The sequence below is a fragment of the Danio aesculapii genome, chromosome 1 (genome assembly GCF_903798145.1).
Source record: "Danio aesculapii chromosome 1, fDanAes4.1, whole genome shotgun sequence".
NCBI classification, from domain to species: Eukaryota; Metazoa; Chordata; class Actinopteri; order Cypriniformes; family Danionidae; genus Danio; species Danio aesculapii.
In genome coordinates, this window is record NC_079435.1 from 7,420,815 (window position 1) to 7,445,616 (window position 24,802).

Sequence of the window (24,802 nt, forward strand, 5' to 3'; positions counted from 1 at the left end):
TAAATATACTTTTTTTAGCACACTAAAATGTTTTACCATGTTACTAGCATGATTTAAGCAGTTTGTTAGCATGTCTTAGGCTTGTTTACAAGTGAGTTAAAAGATCCGTAAGAGCTAATGTTTGATAAGCTCTTGATTAGCTTGAAGTTTTCAGACCCTGAATTAAAGTCTATGGAACTTAACGTAGCTTTGATTGTCCTGTTTATGAAAACTAAATCTGATTAATTTGAAAAAATGAAGCATAAATAAAACTTGGAGGAAATTAGGTCAAGAAAAAATAGGCTTAAATAGTTGATCAGACTTTCTGAAGCTAACATAATTATGACAACTTTTGCATTTGTTTTGTCAAGTGTTTAGTGCTCAGCCCACTTCAGCTTCTCATTAAGCAGTTCTGTTTGGCATTGCACAAATGACCAGCGTTAGCAGTATTTACTATTTAGTTAACAGTACGCTAGCAGTATTTAGCAGTGTGCTTGAGAAGGAACAGACGACAACACTGTCAAAACTAAACTAGTGTGAAGCATCTGCTTAATCTGTGCTTTTGCGGCATTCAGAAACACTGCCGTGACACACTGGAAATGGCTGCTAAAATACTCATGAGTTAGTTTTACTATGGAGAAGATACAATAATAGCGTATAACCTGTATACGACACACAACGGTGACCCACATGAAAAAATACTACAGCAATTTATAGTAGACAACACTATAGTGATTTTGAACCATTCTACAGTATTAATCTGTTGTGGAGATTCTACTGTTGCTATGGCAACATAACAACTATGGTAATATAAACAAAGGAGCCAATACGCTTGTTAAGTCGTGACGTACCTGTGACGTATGGAATACTGTGTCCGGGTCCAAGCCGCTACTTATTTGAATTGAGAAAATATTCGTTTATAGTCCTATCACACATTAAAGTGAATTTGATATAAAATCATGGTGTACACAACAGTCTCTGGACTTGCTGCATCACAAATACAAACATTTTAACAATTTATAAAAAATTAATCCCCTTCTGGTCATCGGATATTAGGCATGGATATATATATATATATATATATATATATATATATATATATATATATATTGCAATCAGGATTTTCGAAAGTATTTTAGTGCCTTGTAAACTTTTATTATTACTATTTGATGAGTCTACCCATACAGATTGATAGAGCGATTGGACCTGGACGCCGCTTCGCGTGACGTCACACTTAACAAGTGAATACTGTAGTTTTCTATAACTAAACGGTATATTATACAACAATACACCACAGTTTACTGTAGTAAAATCTTAAGAATACTACAGTATTTATTAGTTTATCAGTTCACACTATAGTTAAAACTACAGTATGATAAAATATATGCAGTGTAATACACCAAAGCATCGGTCTCAAACTTAATTCCTGGAGGGCCGCAGCTCTGCATAGTTTAGCTCCACCCACCTCCAACTCACACCTGCTTAATAGCCTCTAGTAGTCTTGAACAGCTTGATTAGTTGGATCAGCTGTGTCTGATTAGGGTTGGAGAAATACTGTGCAGAGCTGTGGCCCTGATGCAATTGAGTTTGTGAGCTATGCATTAGAGCAGTGTTTCCCAACCCTGTTCCTGAAGGCACACCAACAGTACACATTTTCTACCTCTCCCTAATCAAACACACCTGAATCAACTTATCATAACATCAGAAGAGACTCCAACACCTGAAGTTAATGGGTCAGAAAAGGGAGACATCCAAAATATGTACTGTTGGTGTGCCTCCAGGAACAGGGTTGGGAAACACTGCATTAGAGTATATGGTTCAAAACCACAAGTATTTATTATTGTAAACTACTATAGTATTTTTTAATTAGTGTAATCTTCACTAAGAGATGAAATTAGACTGTACAAACACACAAAACACACCTCAGACACTCAAAAGCCATTATAAGCCGCACTCATCGATGCATATTCATTTTGGAATATCCTGATGTGTAGTGGCAGTGATCCCACAGGGAAGTTGACTGTCAATATTTTACCGAAATTAAAGCATTAGCATTCCTCGCAGTCTGGTAATGCTGGAGACGATATGAAGTTCCGTCAGAAGAAAATTATAAGAGACGTTTTTTTTGGGATGGACAAAAAAAAACAAAGAAGTTGCACACCTGTGCTGCTATTGCTCTTGGTCTGTTATTGTCCCGCTGCTGTGTTTATGGCACTGAGAGTCTTCAGGACTTCACATCCTCCTGTTCAGGATCAGACTGAAGCTCTGTGTCAGACAGGACGATCTCCATCGGCATGATGTCTGGATCATTGCTCATGGAGGACTGATGCTGCTCACCTGCAACAATAACAACACCTGAGATCTACAGTGATGAGAGAAACTAACCTGTTTTAGTAGCAGATTTGGTGTGAGCTATTCATTTTGGAATCTGAATTTAAATTTTAGGAAGATTTGTCGAGATGCTAATTTCTGTTGTGCAAAAAAAGAAGAAGAAGAAAGGGATTGTTTCCTCTAAATTTCCCTCTAATCGAAAAAGTTTTACCCCATTATTCTGACTTTTTTTCTTCATAATTCCAAGTTTACACCCTACAATTCAAGTATACATGCCATAATTCTGACTTTTTTTCCTCAAAATGTATGTTTATACCTCATAATTCCGACTTTTTTTCCTTTCTCTTCCATGTTTACACCGCTTAGTTTTGGATTTTTCCCTCAGAATTCAAAGTTTACATTCCATAGTTTTAACTTTTATCCTCAAAATTGAGTTTACACATAGCAATTCTGACTTTTCCCTCGAGAATTCCAATTTTACACACCATAACTCAGATTTTTTCCTCCATAATTGCAGGTTTGCACACAATAATTTCTACGTTTGTCCTCAGAATTCCAAGATTACACCACATAATTATGACTTTTTCACCAGAAGTCTTGGAGTTTATATCCCTTAATTCTGAATTTTCCTTCAGAATTTCAAGTTTACACCCCATAATTATGACTTTTTCCCTCAGACGTCTTGAGTTTATACACCTTAATTCTGAATTTTCCTTCAGAATTTCAAGTGTACACCGCGTAATTCCAATGTTTATCCTAAGAATTCCAAGTTTATACCCCATAATTCTGACTTTTTCCTTCAGAAATGTGATTTTACAGCCCATAACTCCAAATGTGTCCTCAGAATTCCAAGATTCCAGCCCATAATTCAGATTTTTCCCTTCAGAATTACAAATTTACACCTCATCATTTTGACTTTTTTCCTCAGAAATCCAATTTTACACTTTATGATTTTAATGTTTGTCCTTAGAATTTCAAGTTTACACCCCATAGCTTCAACTTTTATCCTCAGAATTGAGTTTTCACCTTGCAATTCTGACTTTTCCCTTTTTTACTTTTTTTACTCCAGAATTACAGGTTTACACCCCATAATTCACATTTTTTACTCCAGAAATCCAATTTTACCCCCATAATTCAATTTTTTTTTACTTCAGAATTACAGGTTTACACCCCATAATTCACATTTTTTACTCCAGAATTCCAATTTTACCCCCATAATTCAATTTTTTTACTTCAGATTTACAGGTTTACACCACACAATTCACATTTTTTACTACAGAATTCCAATTTTACCCCATAATTCAATTTTTTTTTAACTTCAGAATTACAGGTTTACACCCCATAATTAAAATTTTTTACTATAGAATTACAGGTTTGCACACCATAATTCCAACTTTTGTCCTCAGAATTCTAAGTTTACACCCCATAATTCTGACTTTTTCCCCTCAGAAGTCTAGAGTTTATACTCCTTAATTTAGAATTTTCCTGCATTCCAGTTTTACTGCCCATAACTCCAAATTTGTCCTCAGAATTCCAAGATTCCAGCCCATAATTCAGATTTTCCCTTCAGAATTCCAAATGTACATCCCATAATTCAGTTTTTTTGCATAAGAATCCTGTTTACACTCCATAATTCTAACTTATTTCCTTTAGAATTCTACATTTACACTAATATTCTAACGCTTGTCTTCAGAATTTCAAGTTTACTCCCCATAAATACAACGTTTTTCCACAGAATTCCAAGTTTACACCCATATTTTTTATGTTTTACACTAAGAATTCCAAGTTTAGCCCACAATTCAGATTTTTCCTCCCTAATTCACTGTTAAAATTTGGGTAAAAGTCTGGTTTTACATCCATTTTTTTTCATTAGAATAATGATTTAACACCTCACAGTTCTGACTTCTCACAAGACTAGAACCAGGACAGGATGAGCTTTAATTTGCTGCTGGTACCAAAAAAAATGACCTAGAGCTGAAAGCAGATCATACACACAAAACCACTGGAACAGACTAAATTAAACACATCCAGATCCAAGAGATGTGCAGGTCAATGTGAGAGATGGGAATTTCACCTCAGAACTAAACTTTTCCCCTCAGATTTCCAAGTTTAACCCCATAATTCTGACTGTTTCTATCAGAATTCCATAATTCACTTTTTTTCCCCTCAGATATCCAGGTTTACACCCCATAATTCTGACTGTTTCTATCAGAATTCCATAATTCACTTTTTTTCCCCTCAGATATCCAGGTTTACACCCCATAATTCTGACTTTTTCTCTCAGAATTCCATAATTCACTTTTTTCCCCCTCAGATATCCAGGTTTACACCCCATAATTCTGACTTTTTCTCTCAGAATTCCATAATTCACTTTTTTCCCCTCAGATATCCAGGTTTACACCCCATAATTCTGACTTTTTAAGTTCATTCAGGTTTGATGTGATTCCTGCACACTCACTGCTGGCGATGTGTGGACTCTCTGCATCCGCCGGCACTGAGTTCATCTCCTGGTAATTGTGTGATAGGCCGATTATTCGGAGCGGCGGGTCTAAAACCAGCGAGCTCTCGCCCACAGACACCTCACTGGCACCGGTCACTGCGATGCTTTGTTGCCCGCTGGACGTCTCGTAGTCTGGAGGAGCGTCGTCGGAGCAGTCTGTGTTAGGCTAATGGAGAAATACAATATTACTGAAACAGAAATACAAGAAATGAAATATTTCTGCTAGGGCTCCAGGATTAATCGTATTATTATCACTATTTGTGGCCCACGATCAATGATTAAATATCGTCACGATTTTACAGTATAAAGACCAAGCCGTTATTTTAATAGGTGAAGTTTACAGATTGTACCGCATCACAAGCATGAGGTGATTATGTCCAATCTTATGCAACTTTTATTATTTACATTAAAATGTAATGAAAAGTTTCAGATCAATTAAACTCACTTAATAAAAAGACTAGCCTATTTTATGCAATAAATAATGAAATAAATAACAAATTTCCTTTATCTTCGATTAGACCATGCTCTTTATTCTGTTTCACAGTTTTAATATGTATATATATGCTTTTTAAAATAACATTCGCTTAACAAATATTTTTGCACATCGAAAGTAATTAAATTGTCCGTCTTTTGATTAAAAACTTTATGCAAAGGATCAGGAATTGATAACGCGCTCAAAAAAAAACAATCATCCGACACATGCATCGCTCTCATGCCACGTTTTTGAGGATAAATTTGCGTCTGTAAGTGCTGCTTTGAAAATAATAAAACTATTAAAAAACACATTAAAGACTTATTTTTACTCATAAAATAAAAGATTCACAAAGTTGTATCTTATGGAAAAACACCAATTGACAGGCTCTGCTTTCAGTTTTAAAAGAATCAAGCAGATTTAAAAAAAAAATCTAATTTGCAGAAGAAAAATGACAGGAATTTTGCAATAGAAAAAGATTAAACATATTGGTGCTGTTAAAAGAACATTCTACTTTAATATATTCCTCTGACTCTAATACAAAAGCTAAGGTTATGAATGACGGAGAGTAAAGCCGTCTCTCCTGTGCTTCAGCAGCGCATCCTGCTCTTTATGAATGGGAAGAGAGTGAGAATGCGCTGTTTAGTTTCACCTCAAGATATTTAAATAAAAACTAACACTGAACTGCTCAGCACGCTCAAAAAGTCAAATTAAAATGCACAACTCTTGTTGGTCGCACCCGGGATGCACAATGAACCTAACTCATTTCTAATAACTGGTTTATTTTATCTTTGCCATGATGACAGTAAATAATATTAGACTAGATATTTTTCAGGACACTTCTATACAGCTTAAAGTGACATTTAAAGGCTTAACTAGGTTAATTAGGTTAACTAGGCAGGTTAGGGTAATTAGGCAAGATATTGTATAACGATGGTTTATTCTGTAGACTATCAAGAAAAAAATTTGCTTAAAGGGGCTAATAATATTGACCTTAAAATGTTTTTTTAAAAATTAAAAACTGCTTTTATTCTAGCTGAAATAAAACAAATAAGACTTTCTGCAGAGGAAAAAATATTATCAGACATACTGTGAAAATTTCCTTGCTCTGTTAAACATCATTTGGGAAATATTTAAAAAAGAAAAAAATTCAAAGGGGGGCTAATAATTCTGACCTCAACTGTATATACAAAGGAAAAATCGTGATTATTAATCGTGATTAACATTTTGAGCAAAATAATCCTGATTATCATTTTTTCTGTTATCGTGCAGCCCTAATTTCAGCAAAATATATAAAACACACCTCTCTGAACTTAATTAACTAAAACTGTTAAGCTTATTTACAATATTTAAGTTAAGCGCACTGTAAGTAATTAAACTGTATTGTATTGTAACTGTAATTAAATGACCTGAGTAATCCTTTACTTTTAATTGAATTACAGTTATTTGTGTGAATAAACCCAACACTGTTTATATGCGATAGTCTCTTTGCTCTTACCGGGATACCCAGTGCCTTCAGGATGTTCATTTTGCACATGGGACACGTTCTGTGGTCCTGAAGCCAAGGGTCCACACAGTTCTTATGGAAGACATGACTGAAAATTACAGCACAGTTTACAGAAGAGAAATATCCGCTACATACAAACTTGAAAAAACATTTACACCATTTTACCATATTAAAATGCTCTCTGTAGTGAATACTAAACTTAGTTTTATTATTTGCTGAATTACAGACTTTTAGTATTTAGACTATTTAAAAAGATTAATTAGATCATTCATCTTCCTTCGGCTTAATCTCTATTTCAGAGATCACCAAAGCGGAATGAACCGCCAACTATTCTGGCATATGTTTTATCCAGCGGATGCTCTTCCAGCCACAACCCAGTACTGGGAAACACCCATACACACTCATTAACACACAAACACTCATACACTACGGCAAATTTAGTTTATTCAGGTCACCTATAGCGCATGTCTTTGGACTGTGAGGGAAACCGGAGCACCCGGAGGAAACCCACACCATGCAAGAACATGCAAACTATAAACAGAAATGCCAACTGGCCCAGCCGAGACTCAAACCAGCAACCTTCTTGCTATGAGGCGACAGTGCTAACAACTGAGCCATCGTGCTGCTCTTTATTAGATCATATTTCTTTATAATTTAGTAATTTAGGGTATAATTTGGATAATTGATACTCAGAATTTTTTTTATTATTGTTTTGGTTTTGCTTTTTGATTGAGCTAAATCCGAAAAAAATCTAAACAATATATAATAAATAATAATAATGAAAACAGATACTAAACACAATAATGACAATAAAATTATTATTAAAATGTCATGTTTAGTTTTGCAGAAAACAATGAATGATAACCAAATAAATAAATAAATAAATAAAGGAATTAAATAACAACAACAACAATTGTTGTGGTTTCTGGCTTTTCTCTTACTAAATCAAGCTCAGACTGGGGTTATGAATATCAGAATATACTTTATTGTAATATTTCCCAAAAAAGTAGACGTCCATAAGCAGACCCATCTCTAGTCTCACTCCAGGACAATCCAATGTCCCTCAAATTTGCTATCCCCTTTATCCTTGCTTCCTCCCACCTTTGTGTTTTCACAGCTGTTTAATGTTTCAACAGGCCTCTCCCAGCTCCTACTCCTTTACGACCCCTATTTAAAGACCCCTCTTCTTGTTGGCCCTTATAATGTACAGATCTAATATAATCATCACCGTTTTTCCACATACAGTTCACATTCAGTAATCATAACTAGTATCTATGTTTCAAACATCTAAACTGGACTCTTCTCTCCCATACAGTGTGTGTCTTTTCAAATATACATGACAGCTTCAACATGTGTTGTATACATTTCATGCCTTTCTGACACAGATGGTTCTCAATGCATCCCCAAGTCCTCTCTCATGCTCTTTTATGACCCCTTTGCCTTAACCTATCACCTGTTTTCAAAGATATATAATGGCAGATTCCACTCACCCAATTAAATGTGTCTTCATATAGGTTTAGTGAATAAAAATCTTCACAATTAATGTCGCATTTCATGATTATTTAACAAAAAAATCTGATAGAATTTATGAAATAATGCCCAGCAGTTGAATGCTGGCATGATGAATGGACTAACAAATTATGCACAAAAGTATTATTCATTATTTATTTATGAACTACCATAAGTTATAATAAAATATAATGATGATAAAACTGTGTATATGCAAATAAAAACTAAAGATCATTTAAACTAGTGAGCCAGATGCAAGATATTTCAATATACATATTGACAATATACGTATATATGACAAATAAAAAAACATTTCATTTCCTGATATGTAAATAATATCATTTCATAAATAAATAATAATAATACAGAATATTTTAATTCAAGACAGATTATGAAGCCATAAGATGCCATAAAATACATCTTTTCCATCATAAGCAATACATTAGAAAGACAGACTCATTTTTCATATCGCTGCTGTTCTGCTGATAAATGGTTTAAAGTTTTACAGATTAAACGTTGATGGCTTTTACAGTTCACCAAGTACAATAGCTTAAGGCTAAACTTCATTATGACACACTAACTATACAAAAGAATATATTATTTTAGGTTGAAAGTGTTTTATTCATTTCTTGATGAATATATTGATGATTGCAGGCCTGTCCTGCTGATGTGTGTGTTTTCTTACCGGCAGGGTAGAATCCGCACCACATCATTAGGTTTGTAGTCTTCAATACACACCGCACAGTTGTCAAAGTCTGAATCTGTTTCCTGGAAAAGTCAATAAAAAGGGTGATAAGAAGGATTAAATAAATGTATGGGCAATGGTATGTGTGCACTTCCATGAAATCTGTGTTTAAGAGGAAGAGCAGCAGACCAGAACACACAGTCATAAAGAGAGTCAATCACTAAACCACACTAATCAATTACAGACACGATCTCACACAATCTCGCATGTGGGAACGGTGGGCGGGGAGAAACAGCTCATTTGCATTTAAAGGCACAGGCTACAAAACAACTTACAATTACAAACAATGTAATTTGAGTCCAAAATCCACATATTCATCAAGGTATAATAAATGATCTGATGGCTATGTCGAGCTGAAACTTTACAGACACATTCTGGAGACACCAAAGAATTATCTTACAACTCGTTAAAGGCGTAAAATATGTGCCCTTTAAAGCATTTTTAAGAGTTGACACTAAGCTGATGATTGATTATAAAGCTTGTTTGGCATGCTGTCTCGGGAGAAAGCCCTGAGCTCATAAGATCCTCGAGCCTGGGGCTCCCTCCCGTTTGCAAGGCGAGAGGGGAGTTTGAGCTAATGTAGATCTCGAGAACTCCCCTGCTATAGTAGCTAATGACCAGTGATTGCTCTTAAGAGATAACTACTTTCTAGGAGCATGTCTATTGTGCTGATTTGGATTAGTCAATTAACTTAAGTTGCATGTTTTTGGACTGTGGGAGGAAACTGGGGAACCCTGGGGAAACTCACGTGAGCATGGGGAGAATGTGTAAACTCCGCACAGAAACGTCGACTCGCTTGGTAAGGACTAGAACCCGTGATGTTCTTGCTGTGAGGCAACAGTGCTAACCACTGAGCCACCGTGCCACCCATCTAGGCAAGAAGGAGGAGTAGGGGTGGGAGGGGGGATTCTTCAAAACGAAGATGGCTGTGATATGGAACTTAAGGTATTTATAGTGGCTTAGGAATCATCTGATTAGTGAATCATAAATTGGATAATGCGGGACCGGCTGCAAGCAGTCATAAGCACGTGATCCTCTCGAAATTAGTTTATAAATAAACTGGACTTCATAGAATTCATAAAAACAAGATCACAAAATGAAGCAAACCTTGTCTCCCTTCCTGATGGTCCGCACTTGTAACTTGCTTATGGCCTTTTTTGCAGCATCGCCCAATCGCCTCTGCAAAAAAAAAACCCATACAATCTTTACTTCTAGCATTAAAAACCAGCATTAAAGGCATAGATCACCCAAAAATGAACATTTATTCCCTATTTATTCTCACTCAAGTGGATCCAAACCTTTTTGAGTGTTTTTGTCCTGTTGAACACAAAAGAAGATATTTTAAAGAATGTTGGAAAGGTTTTGAAGGATTTTTCAAAATGTCTTCTCTCGTGTTCAACAAGAAAAAAGAAACTCCTATAGATTTTTAAAAAATACTTTACTAATGCAATGCCATAAGAACAAATAATTTAATAATTTAATTTTAGCTGATGTAAAAGTCATGTTTTCAGTGCTTTTTTGCTTTGTGATTGTTCTAAAAGATTTACATACAATTTGAAATCATTTATAAAATGAGAAAGTTCGATTTATATTGAGCCCGCTTTTAACTCATAGATTTTGAACAAGCGAAGGGCGAGTATACGATGACAGAATTTTCATTTTTGGGTGAACTATCCCTTTAAAGGAGAGCTATTATGCAAAAAAATCACAGTTTGAACATAATATAACCAGCCTCTAATGGTAAAAATTAATTAATTATCTTATTTATAATCACACTTGATAAAAACAGTCCGCAGTAACACTTTGATTGACATTCTGCCTTTGTATGTGTCATCAGAGTGGGAAAGCCCCGCCCATTAGTAGAGGTGTGAACCTGCACTGGGTTGTTGCTAGATCGGATATGGTTGTGGTCAAATGTTAACGAGAATTATTTATAATATTTATTAAATTTCCCATTTCTTGTCATTTATTAACACCTACCCCCCAAACCAGCCCTAAACCCAGCCGTAACAGTAACGTAAAAACAGTGGTTGTACCGAGTATTATTTATGTTATCTATTAAATTACCCAACAAAATTAAATTACCCATTGTATTTTTTAACGCCTACCCCCAGCCTAACCATCACAGTACTGTAAAAATATAAATTATTGTTATACATTGTCATAAAAAAAACGCTGCTATATTAATGTGCATATCGAACTTCTGGCCGCGTATCCGATCTAGACTTTACCCCTACACTGGTCTCACGGTTCGGTTCGGATTATCATGCCATTGATTCGGTTCAATTCGATATCTCGGGCATTACGGCGCATTGGCAATGCTTTCCATATACAGTTTTATATTTTCTTCACAGCACAGCAATTCTATTTAACGGTATAAATATATTTATATACTATTAGTAATTCAATTTTGTCCTTTAATAGAAACAATCAGAAATGTACCTTTAAAAACTCAAGTACATGCACAGAACAACATGAGTATCTATAGCAAATAAACAAAGGTAAATATCCCGCTCGATTTCTGAATCTTGTCTAGAGTGTTCTTCCTTACACCCCTTTGATTGGTCACGGGCTCAACAGAAAAGGCTGCGATTGGCTCAACACTCTGCCGCTGTTCACCGACGAGTGACACTGATAAACGAACGGCATTGGCGATCACAGCTGATCCATCATAGACGCGGAGAAGAAAAATCACTCTGCAGACACGCGCTCGTGTCTGTATCCAGAAATCACGCGATAACAGCCGAGAGGAGAGGAAAAGTCACACCAGCAGGTCAAATGGGCCACAGTGAGAGAGAGAGAGAGAGAGAGAGAGAGAGAGAGAGAGAGAGAGAGAGAGAGATGGAGTACTTTCATTCTCTCAATCGCAGTGAAGTTGGGGCTTCTGCTGTAAGTGTCAGTGAAAGACTGTCCAGCAAACACACATGCAGTGAAATTGTGCACAGTTTCTGCGTTTGTAAGTAGTTAGAGCGTTGTAAATACTTGCGCTCACCTCCCTCGCTATAGTAAGCTACGGCGACATTGCGCATATGAGATAAATGACGTCAGTACATAATAACCGGTTATGATTATTACTGAAGCGATACCGAATTGTCCGCGTCTGCATCGCGGTGCCCCAAAGAAACAATTCATTTTGACACCCCTACCCATTAGTGACCACCTCTCCCTCATTAGCATAAACAGCCCTGAGTAAGAAGCAGCCGCCTGGCATTAGAGCTTTCACCTGCTGAAGTTAATGTCAGCGACTAAGAGGATTATAAATGTGGAGTTTTAGTTCCTGTTTTGAATCTGCCACTATGCTGGCACACATGCGTTTATAGCTCCGCCCTCTTTTGAAAAGAGCTCAATCTCATTTGAATTTAAAGCGACAGTCACCAAAACGGCACAATTAAGATCAAAGCCTAAAAGAGTCAGTTTCAAAGAGTTGTAAAACATATTTTGTGTGATATTTTGAGCTCAAACTTCACACACACTCTCCAGTGACATCAGAGACTTATTATACATCTTGTAAAAGGGGCATAATGGGTCATGCTGTGCTTAAAAGGTGTTGATCAGTGTTTTTGCACCTGACTGCGGTCTCGAGCGTTGGCGTATCGGAAGCGCTGGATGTAGTAAAAGACCAGCCAGGCCAGCGAGATGATCATGAGGACGATGAAGGAGATGGACACGAACACCACTGATGTGCGGCTCACGTATTTCTGCAGGTTTCGTGTGCCGATGGAGATGTGCATGGCCACTGTTATGTTCTTCTCCAGCAGAGCCATGATCTCTCGACCTTTGGGCTCAGGAATCATGATGGCCACCACATCGCCGGTACCTGAAGGAAAACAAGAGTACGGTTAAATCTCACACCGTTCACCTTAAAGGCTTTTCAGTTTAGTAACCCAGTCACTGATTAAGTGTTCTATTATAATCATTCATTTTCATTCGGCTTAGTCCCTTATTTATGAGGGGTCACCACAGTAGACCCCTCATAAACTATTCCAGCATATGTATTACACAGTGGATGCCCTTCCAGCTGCAACCCATTACTGGGAAACACTCACCACTCCGGCCAATTTAGTTCATCAATTCACCTATAGCACATGTGTTTGGACTGTGGGGAAACTGGAGCACCCAGAGAAAACCCACGCCAACACAGGCAGAACATGCAAACTCTACACAGAAATGCCAACTGACCGAGCCGGGACTCGAACCAGCAATATTCTTGCTGTGAAACGACAGTGCTAACCACTGAGCCTATTTAGTCAGATTTTTCTGCACAGAATTTAACAAGATTAGTTAACTGTGCAGTAAACATGGTAAAAATATTTATTTCACTAAAAAATTATTACATTTTTATTTAGATTTCAATTTTTAAAGCTTTATTAAATACACTAATATGGTTAGTTGCAAAATACTATGGTATTATGTGCACTTAGTTTGGTCAAACTTTATAATAAGGTTTTATTAGTTAATGTGCCTTTACAAACACAAACTAATAATGAACAATACATGTACGGCTTCATTATTCACAGTTCAGCATTTACGAATGCATTAGAATCCAAATTCATGCTTGTTAACATTAGTTAATGCACTGTGAGTTAACATGAACTAACAAGGAACAACTTTATTCTCATTAACTAACGTTAACAGTGATGAATAAATACTGTAATAAATGTATAGTTTGTTGTTTTTGAGTTAATAATTACAGTACATAAACTAACATCGAATACAAGGTCATTGTAATGTTACAAATTATTAATATAAAATATTATACAGTACTGAGGCTGGCTAAGATGGTCCGATTTGATTCATAAGCTTTCGATTCGATTTTTGATTCAATGAATGCAGATTTCATTTAAACAGTATTGAAATTTCCAAAACTGAATAGGATGAACATCATCATTTTACAAATGGTTAATTAATAAAAACAATTTAAGAGCCACAGACTTGTTTTTAAACGTATATTAAACAAAGAACTAAAATGAATCGACCATAGTTTAAAAAAACGATTAATAAATAAATAATAAATATAGTAGTGTGTGTGTGTGTGTGTTTATGCAAGTACTATTTAAATTTTTACAAATACACTGCTTAAATACAATATAAGCTTTAATACGGCCAAATATAAACAATAAATACTAAATTAAGCAAGATAAAAATATATAAATCTAATATTTAATAATCTGTCAAAAATGTGCTGCATTACTTTGATATTTAATCTACAAGATCAATCTTTTTGTACAGTATTCAGTCGAAGAAATCTATATTTTTATGGTTAGACATTTTATTCATTCATTTTCCTTGGGATTAGTCTCTGATTTATCAGGGGTCACAACAGCGGAATGAACCGCCAACTATTCCAGCATATACTTTCAGCCGCAACCCAGTACTGGAAAACACCCATACACTCATTAATAATCATACAATACAGCTAATTTAGTTAATCAAATTCTCCTATAGCGCATGTGTTTGGACTGTGGGGAAACTAGAGCACCCGAAGGAAACCCACGCCAACACGGGGAGAACATGCAAACTCCACACAGAAATGCCAACTAGCCCAGGACTCGAACAAGTGACCTTGCTGTGAGGCGACAGTGCTAACCACTGAGCCACTAGACATTTTATATTCATGAATAAGTGTCTGAGTTGTTTTTCAGTGCAGGTCTTGTGTGGCAGTTTGTCAGACTCATGCCATCAGCTAAAGTTTAGCATCCAAAGCTAAAGCCTTCTCACATCTCCACTAATCTCCAGCTTCAGCTTCCGGTTTGCGTCCTGGAAATGCAGTGAAGTGATCCTCAAGCTGAGCAGCGGCCAGACCGTGTGTTTATCCCGTCAAACTCCATTAAACATTAACATCCGAGCAGGCTGAAGGACTCATTCAACCCTCACATGTGTTGATCTCTGGCGTACACTTGTGGAAAACATTGATCTGAAAGGACATCTTTTCATTCCTCCTGACTGTTTTCATTACGCAGAGTCAACAAAGAAGGCTGGAATAAAAGAATGATGATTATTAACAGCAGGAGCTGGTCAAGAGGTCGATTTTCCTGATGAATTACCGAGGTCAGGACTCTGTGATTAATGTTAAATCCAATGCTTTTATGGAGCTTCATCAATAACATGACAGCAGGTCACAGGAGCCACCATCACCATCAAGTGGATTCAGTTTACAGCACTGTAAAGAATGTAATGACAAAAAGTTTATTCATTTTCCTTCGGCTTAGTGCCTTATTTATTAGAGGTCACCACAGCAGAATGAACCGCCAACTTATCCAGCATATGTTTTATGAAGCTGATGCCCTTCCAGCCGCAACCCAGCACTGGGAAACACATATACACTCTCACATTCACACAAACACACTCATACACAATGGCCAATGTAGTTCATGCAATACACCTATAGCACCTGTGTTTGGACTGTGGGGACTGTGAGCCACCGTCATACCTGCCAACACTCCTGTTTTTCCCGGGAGTCTCCCGTATTTCAGAACCATATCCCGTATTGTCATTTCTCCCGGAAAACTCACGGATTTTCATTCCCTTTCCTTGGTCCTCAGGTACAATATATAACATCCCCGGTTCGCCGACTATTCCGATGGCTGCCGGTGCATAGGACAGACCAGGCACCCCTTCAGGTCGCTCCGCTCCCCCCCACTTTTCGGCCTCTGTTTGGTACTGAACACAGACCCTGGTCTCCGGGATTTTCAGAGACAAATGTTGGCAGGTATTGCCGCCGTGCCACCCAATGACAAAAAGTTCATCAGGTTTCAACCATTTAAAAAAAAAATTATAATTATTTTTTCAGGGTTTTCGCCTTTATTGGACAGGACAGTAGAGATTATTGACAGGAAAGTATTGGGAGCAGAGAGAGGGGAAGGATCGGCATAGGACCACGAGGCGGGAACCAAACTCGGGTCGCCGTGAGCATCGGAGTGCATGTGTCGACGCACTAACCACTACACCACTGGCGCCAGTTTGATTGATGTGAGTTAAGATTTACCAAGAAAAGTTAATTTGATTCAACTAAAAATGAAGGCAGCAAGACTTATTTTATTTTTACAGTGAGTGTAAACCAAAACTTTACAGGCTGTGGGTCAGTGTACTCTACTTTTAAAGGTCTTGTGAAACTTATATAAAGTTTTTTTTAATGTTAGTATCAGTATTGTTAGTTTTAAGGATATGTGTAAGCTAGTGTGCTCCAAAAGAGTGACAAAATTTGTGTTTAGAAGTTATAAACTTCTGTCACTTCCACCTAAATGCTTCAACGGTTTTATTTACGTCAATTAATACTTCAAGTTCTATTCAAGTCTTCTGACCAATTAAATGCTCTCTAGAGTCTGACATGACCCGCCCCCTGCTTCTTATTTGCTTTTCATTTGATGCGTTTGAGCTTAACCACTTTCCCTGGAAGAGCTCTGATAAAAACAAAACACTATTGGCTGTATTTTAAAAAGGGGAGGAGCTCCTCTATGTCCCACCCTCTTTTCATGTTTCAGTTGAGACAAAGCCTATAGCTAAGTCCCTTTAAAACAAGTCGTTTCACTAGGCGACCATCTTTGAAACGCCTCTCGGGCAGTATGCTTGGGCATTCTGTCTGAATGGGGAAACATCAAAATCTCCAAAACTACTTGCCAAGCTTCTGATTAAATTTTATATTAGGAATCACCAATAAAAACTAAACAACAACTGTCTCATAAGTTTTGTTTCTAAATGTTCGAATCACACAAAATTTGCAGAAACCCATGTCTGGTCAGAGCCCCTCCCCCGGAGTATTGTCAGTCTATAGCGATCTATGACTGGCTCTTGTACTAGAAGGCGGGCTTTATTCGCCATATATGGATCGACGATTGGCTCCAGTACTGGAAGGCGGGCTTTATTCACCATATAGCCATCGACGATTGGCTCCTGTACTAGAAGGCGGGCTTTATTAGCCATATTGACTGTTACACTTTTCTCCATTCAAAACAATACGAGTGACATGTCATAAGACGTGTCACTCGTATAGTTGTGAATGGGGAAAAGTGTAATGGTCAAAATGGCTAATAAAGCCCGCCTTCTAGCACAGGAGCCAATCAGCGATCGCTAAAGACTTAAGATTCTCTGGGAGAGGGGCTTTGGACCAGACTTGAGTTTCTGCAGATTTTGTGTGATTCGAACTAAACTAATGGAAATAGCTTGCCAAGCCTAAGATTTAATTCCATATTAGGAATCTAATAAAATTAAACAACAACTGTCTCTTGTTTGTTATTTAATTTTATTGGATTCCTAATATGGAATTTTATCTTAGGCTTGGCAAGCATTTTTGGAGAATTTGGTGTTTACAGAATGCCTGAGCATACTGCCCGAGAGGAGTTTCAAAAATGGCCGTCAAGTAAAATGACTTGGCTTAAAGGGACTTTGGTTGAGATTACGTCCAATTTCGAATAAAAACACATTTCAAACCTCTTCACTGGACCTTTAAAAGTAATGCATTATAATCTGGTGTTACTTCTTAATGTCAATGTGAACCGGTCGTTTCTGAGACTTTATTTCAGTATGTTGATGTACTTACAACTGAAACTGAATATTGAGTAGGTATCAAAAATGACTGAAAATAAGCTAATGAAAATCAGCTATGGTTTCCGAATTATGGTTCAACAGAAGCTCTGTACTCTATCCATATTGTGAATCTCATAAAACTTGTCAAGAACACATCTAGCTCACATGTAATTGGATTTATGACAATACACTGGAAAAAATAGACAGAGTTTCCAGATTTTGAGATTAAAAATTGTTTATTTACGGTTGTGAATTGCATTATAGGATGTTGATCTCTGCTCTGTTGACTTTTGATGTTGAAAATTCAGCTCTACAGTTTAACAAACTGACTTTTATTGACAATTTTAGTAATTTGAAATAATATAATGTATAAAAAAATAATAAATAGAGAAGTAGAACTGTAAAACAAGAGAAAATGTGCTGCCAGTTTATTACAAGGTGTTTGTAGCTTAATATACAGCACCAACCCACAATACATCACTATAAACTATTAAAAATGTTCATAAAACTCACTTTTTAAAACTTTTCAAGGTTAAAAGTTGTTGGAGGAAAGATCAAGCTCCCATAATGCAGTTCAAAAGCATAAATAAATGAGGAAAAATTAAAACACGAAAACACAAAATACAGAAAACTGCTAATTTAAGGATTTTTACAGTGCAGTTTTTCAAAAACTTTTGTCTAAATAGATATTAACATGTGTTTATTTTGCTTCCCATCAATATATCAATCTCTTTTGTCAATTTGATCTGATGCAAGCACAAAAATGCCAATTCTCATCTTTGATGCTTTCTGAAAATAAATTTTGTTATTTTCTCTAGCATGTTTTGGGTTGCAGTGTGACCTGAACATGTTTTTATTAGGATTATTCATACAGGTGTGAAAAGCATGAAGAAACATGCCATGATTTATTGCTTCACATGACGTGAGAGAAGATAAATCACTGCAAATATGTGCGTGTCAAATGTTTCTTGTAATAAATGAATCATGTGAATGGAGTCTGAATGTCATCAATATTGTTTGGCATTGCAGGTTTGCAGTATGAACATGTTCTTGATGGGCTTATTGAGAGATTAACTTGATGACACAATATACCTTGCCAAGTATGTAAATCTAACATGAAAAATAGTTCAAATGTTAACTATTAATAACAGCGTCAACAAACTGTTAGATCTCATTCTGGATCGCTGCTCATAATCATATGCTGTTGTGTATTAGTAGGTTTTATCGCCTTGTTAATCATTAAAGTGAATAGCTGATCCAAAAAGTCGCTTTGTCATTATTTATTGACCCAAAAGAATGTTTATTTAATATGTGGATTATAGTGAACAGTGAAATTTGTATCTTAAACTTGGGATCCAGATCAACCTTCATAGAAAAGTTTGATTTTTGGAACTTTTTTCTGGTGAAAATGACTGCATACAAATGCTAAATATTAAATGCTGTGGATGAATATTCACTGAGCAATGCACTGTTAATCACAAAGCCCAAAATGACCATTTTCTCCCCAAGTTAGTACCCCAAAGAAGTATTATTTTAGAAATATGAATTCTTCCTTTTTTAAACGGGAGACTAGTATGTTATGCAATGGATTTGATTTTGAGAATCAAGCTACATTACTATTTTCAACACTATTATTCTGACACATTCCTATAAATAATTGATTCATGCATTTTCCTTCGGCTTAGTGCCTTATTTATCAGGTGTCACCACAGCGGAATGAACCGCCAATTTATCCAGCATATGTTTTACCCTTCCAGCCGCAACCCAGTACTGGGAAACCCCCATTCACTCTCATATTCACTCATACTCATACACTACGGCCAATTTAGTTCATCCAATTCACCTATAGCGCATGTGTTTGGACTGTGGGGGAAACTGGAGCACCCAGAGGAAATGCACGCCAACACGGGGAGAGTATGCAAACTCTACACAAAAATGCCAACTGACCCAGCTGGGGCTCAAACCAGCAACCCTCTTGCTGTGAGGCCACAGTACTAATCACTGAGCCACCGTGCCACCCTATTCCTCTTTAGCATTTATCTTATGGAGCCATACTGGGATCTCAATATCTCTTCATATATATTTAATCATACAGGGCCCTAGAAATTCTCTGAAATTGCACCATATTTATACGGTTTAAAATGACGACTCCCTAGAAAAAAGTTTGTTGAAAACAATTTAAAAAGTGTATTAAATACTATGTAAGAATTCCTGAGTTACAGATACAGATACTGGAAAAATATGCGATGTTGTTGAGTATTGCACTAAGGATATTTCTTATGACATAACATTCCTCCAGAAAAATGCTATATTTATTAGCAGTGTTGGGGGTAACACATTACAAGTAACATGAGTTACCTAATAATATTACTTTTCTAAGTAACAAGTAATGCATTACTTTTAAAATCAAGTAATATTTGAGTTTTTTATGTAATGCAAGTTACTTTTTAGCTTAGTTATTTCGCTTTTAAAAAATAAATTGCTGAAATAAAATAAAAACCGTGGTCACGTTGAATCCCACACGTAATGAGAAATGCAGAAATGATGGAGGCTTACATTTCTGCGATGGAAATATTTTATTTTGAACAAATGGAAAATGAAAAGAGGATCTGATTTGACTTTTTAATAAGACGAAAAGTACAAAAGTAGAAAACGCATTGCTTTAAACTTTCATTAATCTGTATATGGACCAGACCACCGTCTGGTTCACCGTCTGGTTCGGCTCAGCTGCCAAAACCGACCTCCGTAGACTACAGCGAATAGTCCGGACTGCTGAACGAATCACTTGCACAACCCTTCCTACACTTCAAGAACTGTACTCTTCCAGAGTGAGTAAAAGGGCTCGCAAAATCACTCTGGACCCCTCACATCCAGCACACTACCTGTTCGAACTGTTACCGTCTGGTCGGCGCTTCAGAGCACCAAGCACAAAAACAGCCAGACACAGGAAAAGTTTCTTTCCTCAGGCTGTCTACCTTATGAACAGTTAAATATTCCCCTACTGTGCAATAAATATGTGCAATACTTTCTCATACGCACTTGTACACAGCACCTTATATCAATATACAATGCAATACTTTCTACATTCGCACTTGTACACAGCACCTTATAACCTGTATATTTATAACAATCTGTACATACAACTCAACATCCAGGTTTCTTGACTAACCGCATCTGTTTAATGTTCATCATTTTTTATTATTATTATTTTATTTTTTCAGATTTATTTTGTGTTGTCACTTGTCACTTTATGTACACTGGAAGCTTCTGTAGCCAAAACAAATTCCTTGTGTGTGTGAAGCACACTTGGCAATAAAACTGATTCTGATTCTGATATACAGCATGTAGAGCTCTGCGGTCAGCACGTTCTCTTAAGATAACATTATACGAACTTCATTTTTTATTTGTTTTTTTAAAGGTAAATAAAGGTTGTACAGTGTGTTGTTAATTGCAGAGCTCCTCTATTGAAAAGAAGAAGAAAAAAACCTGCAAGTTCTAAAAGAGTTCAAGCCTCAGCCAGGTCAGAAAAAGTAACGTAATGCATTACTTACCATAAAAAGTAACTAAGTAACACAACTAGTTACCTTTTTGGGGAGTAACTCAATATTGTAATTCATTACTTTTAAACTTTTCATAACGCTGTTTATTAGCTATGTTTTTAAATAGTTTATTTATTTACCACAAACTGTTCAAGTTTAAATGTTTAAACGATCAAGCTCCCATGATGCAGTTCAAAAGCATAAATAAAAGGGGAAAAATAAAAACACGAATGACAAAATACAGAAAACTGCTGATTTACGGGTATTTTTTAATAGGGACTAATTCTCATTATTAACTAGTGGCTTATTACCTACTTGTTATAAAGATAATGGCTGTTTATTAGTACTTATAAAGCGCATATTCTGCATCCCTAACCAAACCTAGCCAACCACTGAAGCAAGTGCACTAGCAAAAATATCTGTTAATTAATGGTTTCCACCGATTATTTACTGTTGTGATTTGCATTATAGGATGTTGATCTCTGCTGTGTCGACTTTTGATGTTGAAAATTCAGCTCTACAGTTTAATAAAGTGACTTTTATTGACATTTTAGTAGTTTGAAATAATATAATGTATAAGAAATACTATATAGAGAAATAAGTCTGTAAAATAACAGAAAATGTTCTGGCAGTTTATTACAAGGCTATATATATTATAGGGTAATATATAACACCAACCCACACAATATATCACTTTAAACTATTAAAAATGTTCATAAAAGTCCCTTTTTCCAACTTTTCAAGGTTAAAAGTTGTTGGAAGAAAGATCATAGTCCCATAATGCAGCTCAAAATCATAAATAAATGTGGAAAAACAAAATCACTAATGACAAAATACAGAAAACTATATTTTCTAATAGTTATGGATATTTTTTTAGATTTATATTTTATATTTATATTTAGCTAATTTATGGATATTTTTTTCAGTATAGGGACCATTTCTCACTAGTAGCTTATTACCTACTTCTTATTAAGATATTGACTGTTTATTAGTACATGTTCTGCATCCCTAACAAAACCTAGCCAATCTTTGAAATAAGTACACTGTCAAAAGTATCCGTTAATAAACAGTTTCCGCTGATTATTTACTGTTGTGAATTGCATTACGGGATGCTGATCTATACTCTTGTCGACTTTTGATGTTGAAAATTCAGTTCTACAGTCTAACAAAGTGACTTTTATTGACATATTAATACTTTGAAATAATATAATGAACAATATATAGAGAAATAAGTCTGCAAAATAACAGAAAATGTACTGGCAGTTTATTACAAGGCTTTGTAGGGTAATATATAACACCAACCCACACAATATATCACTTTAAACTATTAAAAATGTTCATAAAAGTCCCTTTGTCCAACTTTTCAAGGTTAAAAGTTGTTGGAGGAAAGATCAAGCTCCCATAATGCAGTTCAAAAGCGTAAATAAATGTGGAAAAATAAAATCACTAATGACAAAATACAGAAAACTGCTAATTTATGGATATTTTTTACAGTGTAGTATAGGGACCAATTCTCACCAGTGGCTTATTATCTACTTCTTATTAAGATATTGGCTGTTTATTAGTACATGTTCTGCATCCCTAACAAAACCTAGCCAATCTTTGAAATAAGTACACTGTCAAAAGTATCCGTTAATAAACAGTTTCCGCTGATTATTTACTGTTGTGAATTGCATTACGGGATGCTGATCTATACTCTTGTCGACTTTTGATGTTGAAAATTCAACTCTACAGTCTAACAAAGTGACTTTTATTGACATATTAATACTTTGAAATAATATAATGAACAATATATAGAGAAATAAGTCTGCAAAATAACAGAAAATGTACTGGCAGTTTATTGCAAGACTTTGTAGGGTAATATATAACACCAACCCAGACAATATATCACTTTAAACTATTAGAAATGTTCATAAAAGTCCCTTTTTCCAACTTTTCAAGGTTAAAAGTTGTTGGAGGAAAGATCATAGTCCCATAATGCAGTTCAAAATCATAACTAAATGTGGAAAAATAAAATCCCGAATGACAAAATACAGAAAACTGCTAATTTATGGATATTTTTTACAGTGTAGTATAGGGACCAATTCTCACCAGTGGCTTATTACCTACTTCTTATTAAGATATTGGCTGTTTATTAGTACATGTTCTGCATCCCTAACAAAACCTAGCCAATCTTTGAAATAAGTACACTGTCAAAAGTATCCGTTAATAAACAGTTTCCGCTGATTATTTACTGTTGTGAATACTCTTGTCGACTTTTGATGTTGAAAATTCAACTCTACAGTTGAAAGTGACTCTACAAAGTGACTTTTATTGACATATTAATACTTTGAAATAATATAATGAACAATATATAGAGAAATAAGACTGTAAAATAAGAGAAAATGTACTGGCAGTTCATTACTAGGTTTTTGTAGCTTAATATACAACACCAACCCAGACAATATATCACTTTAAACTATTAGAAATGTTCATAAAACTCACTTTTTCCAACTTTTCAAGGTTAAAAGTTGTTGGAAGAACGATCAAGCTCCCATAATGCAGTTCAAAAGCATAAATAAATGAGGAAAAATAAAAATAATGAATCACAAAATACAGAAAACGGCTAATTTATGGACCTTTTTATAGTGTAGTATAAAGCCCAATTCTCATTATTAACTAGTGACTTGTTAAATACTTGTTATTAAGATATTGGCTGTTTATTAGTACATACTCTGCATCCATAACCAAACCTAGTCAACCTTTGGAACAAGTGGATGATTAGTAGCTAAATGAATACTGAATTTTCATTTTAGATGAACTATCATCACTATTAATGCTTGTCTTTGATCAGAAAAAATAAAAACAATATTTTGATTTGACACAAAATGCACACGTATAGTCTTGGTCATTTACCGTGGTGTGGCATAGTGATGGTGTCATTAGAGTTGCTGGAGCCCACATTGAAGATGACCACAGCAGAAGCATTGAGAGCTGCAGCGTGTCTGATCTTCTCTCTATAAGTGCAGTTTCCTTTAGCTATCAGTGCAATCCATGGGATGCTGGGATGTGGCAGGGGAAATCTGGTGTTCCCATCACACGCCTGCCTGTCCTGGGGCATAAACAAAAAGCCCCTGGCGTCTCTTTTAGGGGAGTGCTCCCCATATCTGCCACATTCACTCCTGTCAGTCTTTATTTCTGATGTCACCGGGTCCAGGTAGGTGATGTTGACGAAAGCAGTGTACCATTCCTCCTTCTCAGCCACTGTGAAGTCTAAACACAGTAAATGCACAAAGCAGAAGGACAGCAGCCATGTAGAAAGAGCCAGACTCCGGCAGGCTTGTGTTAGAGACACTACCATGTTTCTAGAAATTATCCCAAACTGTTTTTTTTTTTCAATCCAGAGCTTTTTTTATCCTGGCTCCTCTATGGGATGTTGTTGTTTATTATGACATTATTTGGCAACCCGGCGACAACGCAAATAAAGCGGAGTCCGATTTATACATGTCTCTTTTCTACTTCGTTGTCCTTTAAAAGTGGCTTATAGATGCGGTCCACCATCGTGACGATTCACCCAGCAGCATTTGCGCTTGTTGTGACGGTGCCCGTCGGTCAAGGGTTGCCAGATCTGCTCGTAATAATTACGTTATTTTTATACTTCAACTGATCATGGAATTGAGATACCTAGAGCTAGCAAACAATGTTAAATATGTAGCAA

The 24,802-nt window shown here is 36.0% G+C and overlaps 1 protein-coding gene across 1 annotated transcript; it reads right to left on the bottom strand.

Moving 5' to 3' along the window:
- Positions 1–1,092: 1,092 nt before the first annotated feature.
- rnf150a (ring finger protein 150a) lies at positions 1,093–24,648 on the bottom strand. Its single transcript, XM_056463808.1, has 7 exons — positions 24,001–24,648; positions 12,610–12,860; positions 10,151–10,222; positions 8,984–9,066; positions 6,781–6,877; positions 4,769–4,976; positions 1,093–2,316 (listed from the first exon to the last, which is right to left on the bottom strand). The coding sequence occupies exons 1-7, from the start codon at positions 24,443–24,445 to the stop codon at positions 2,204–2,206; spliced, it is 1,269 nt and encodes a 422-aa protein (XP_056319783.1). The 5' UTR covers positions 24,446–24,648; the 3' UTR covers positions 1,093–2,203.
- Between the last annotated feature and the right edge of the window lie 154 nt (positions 24,649–24,802).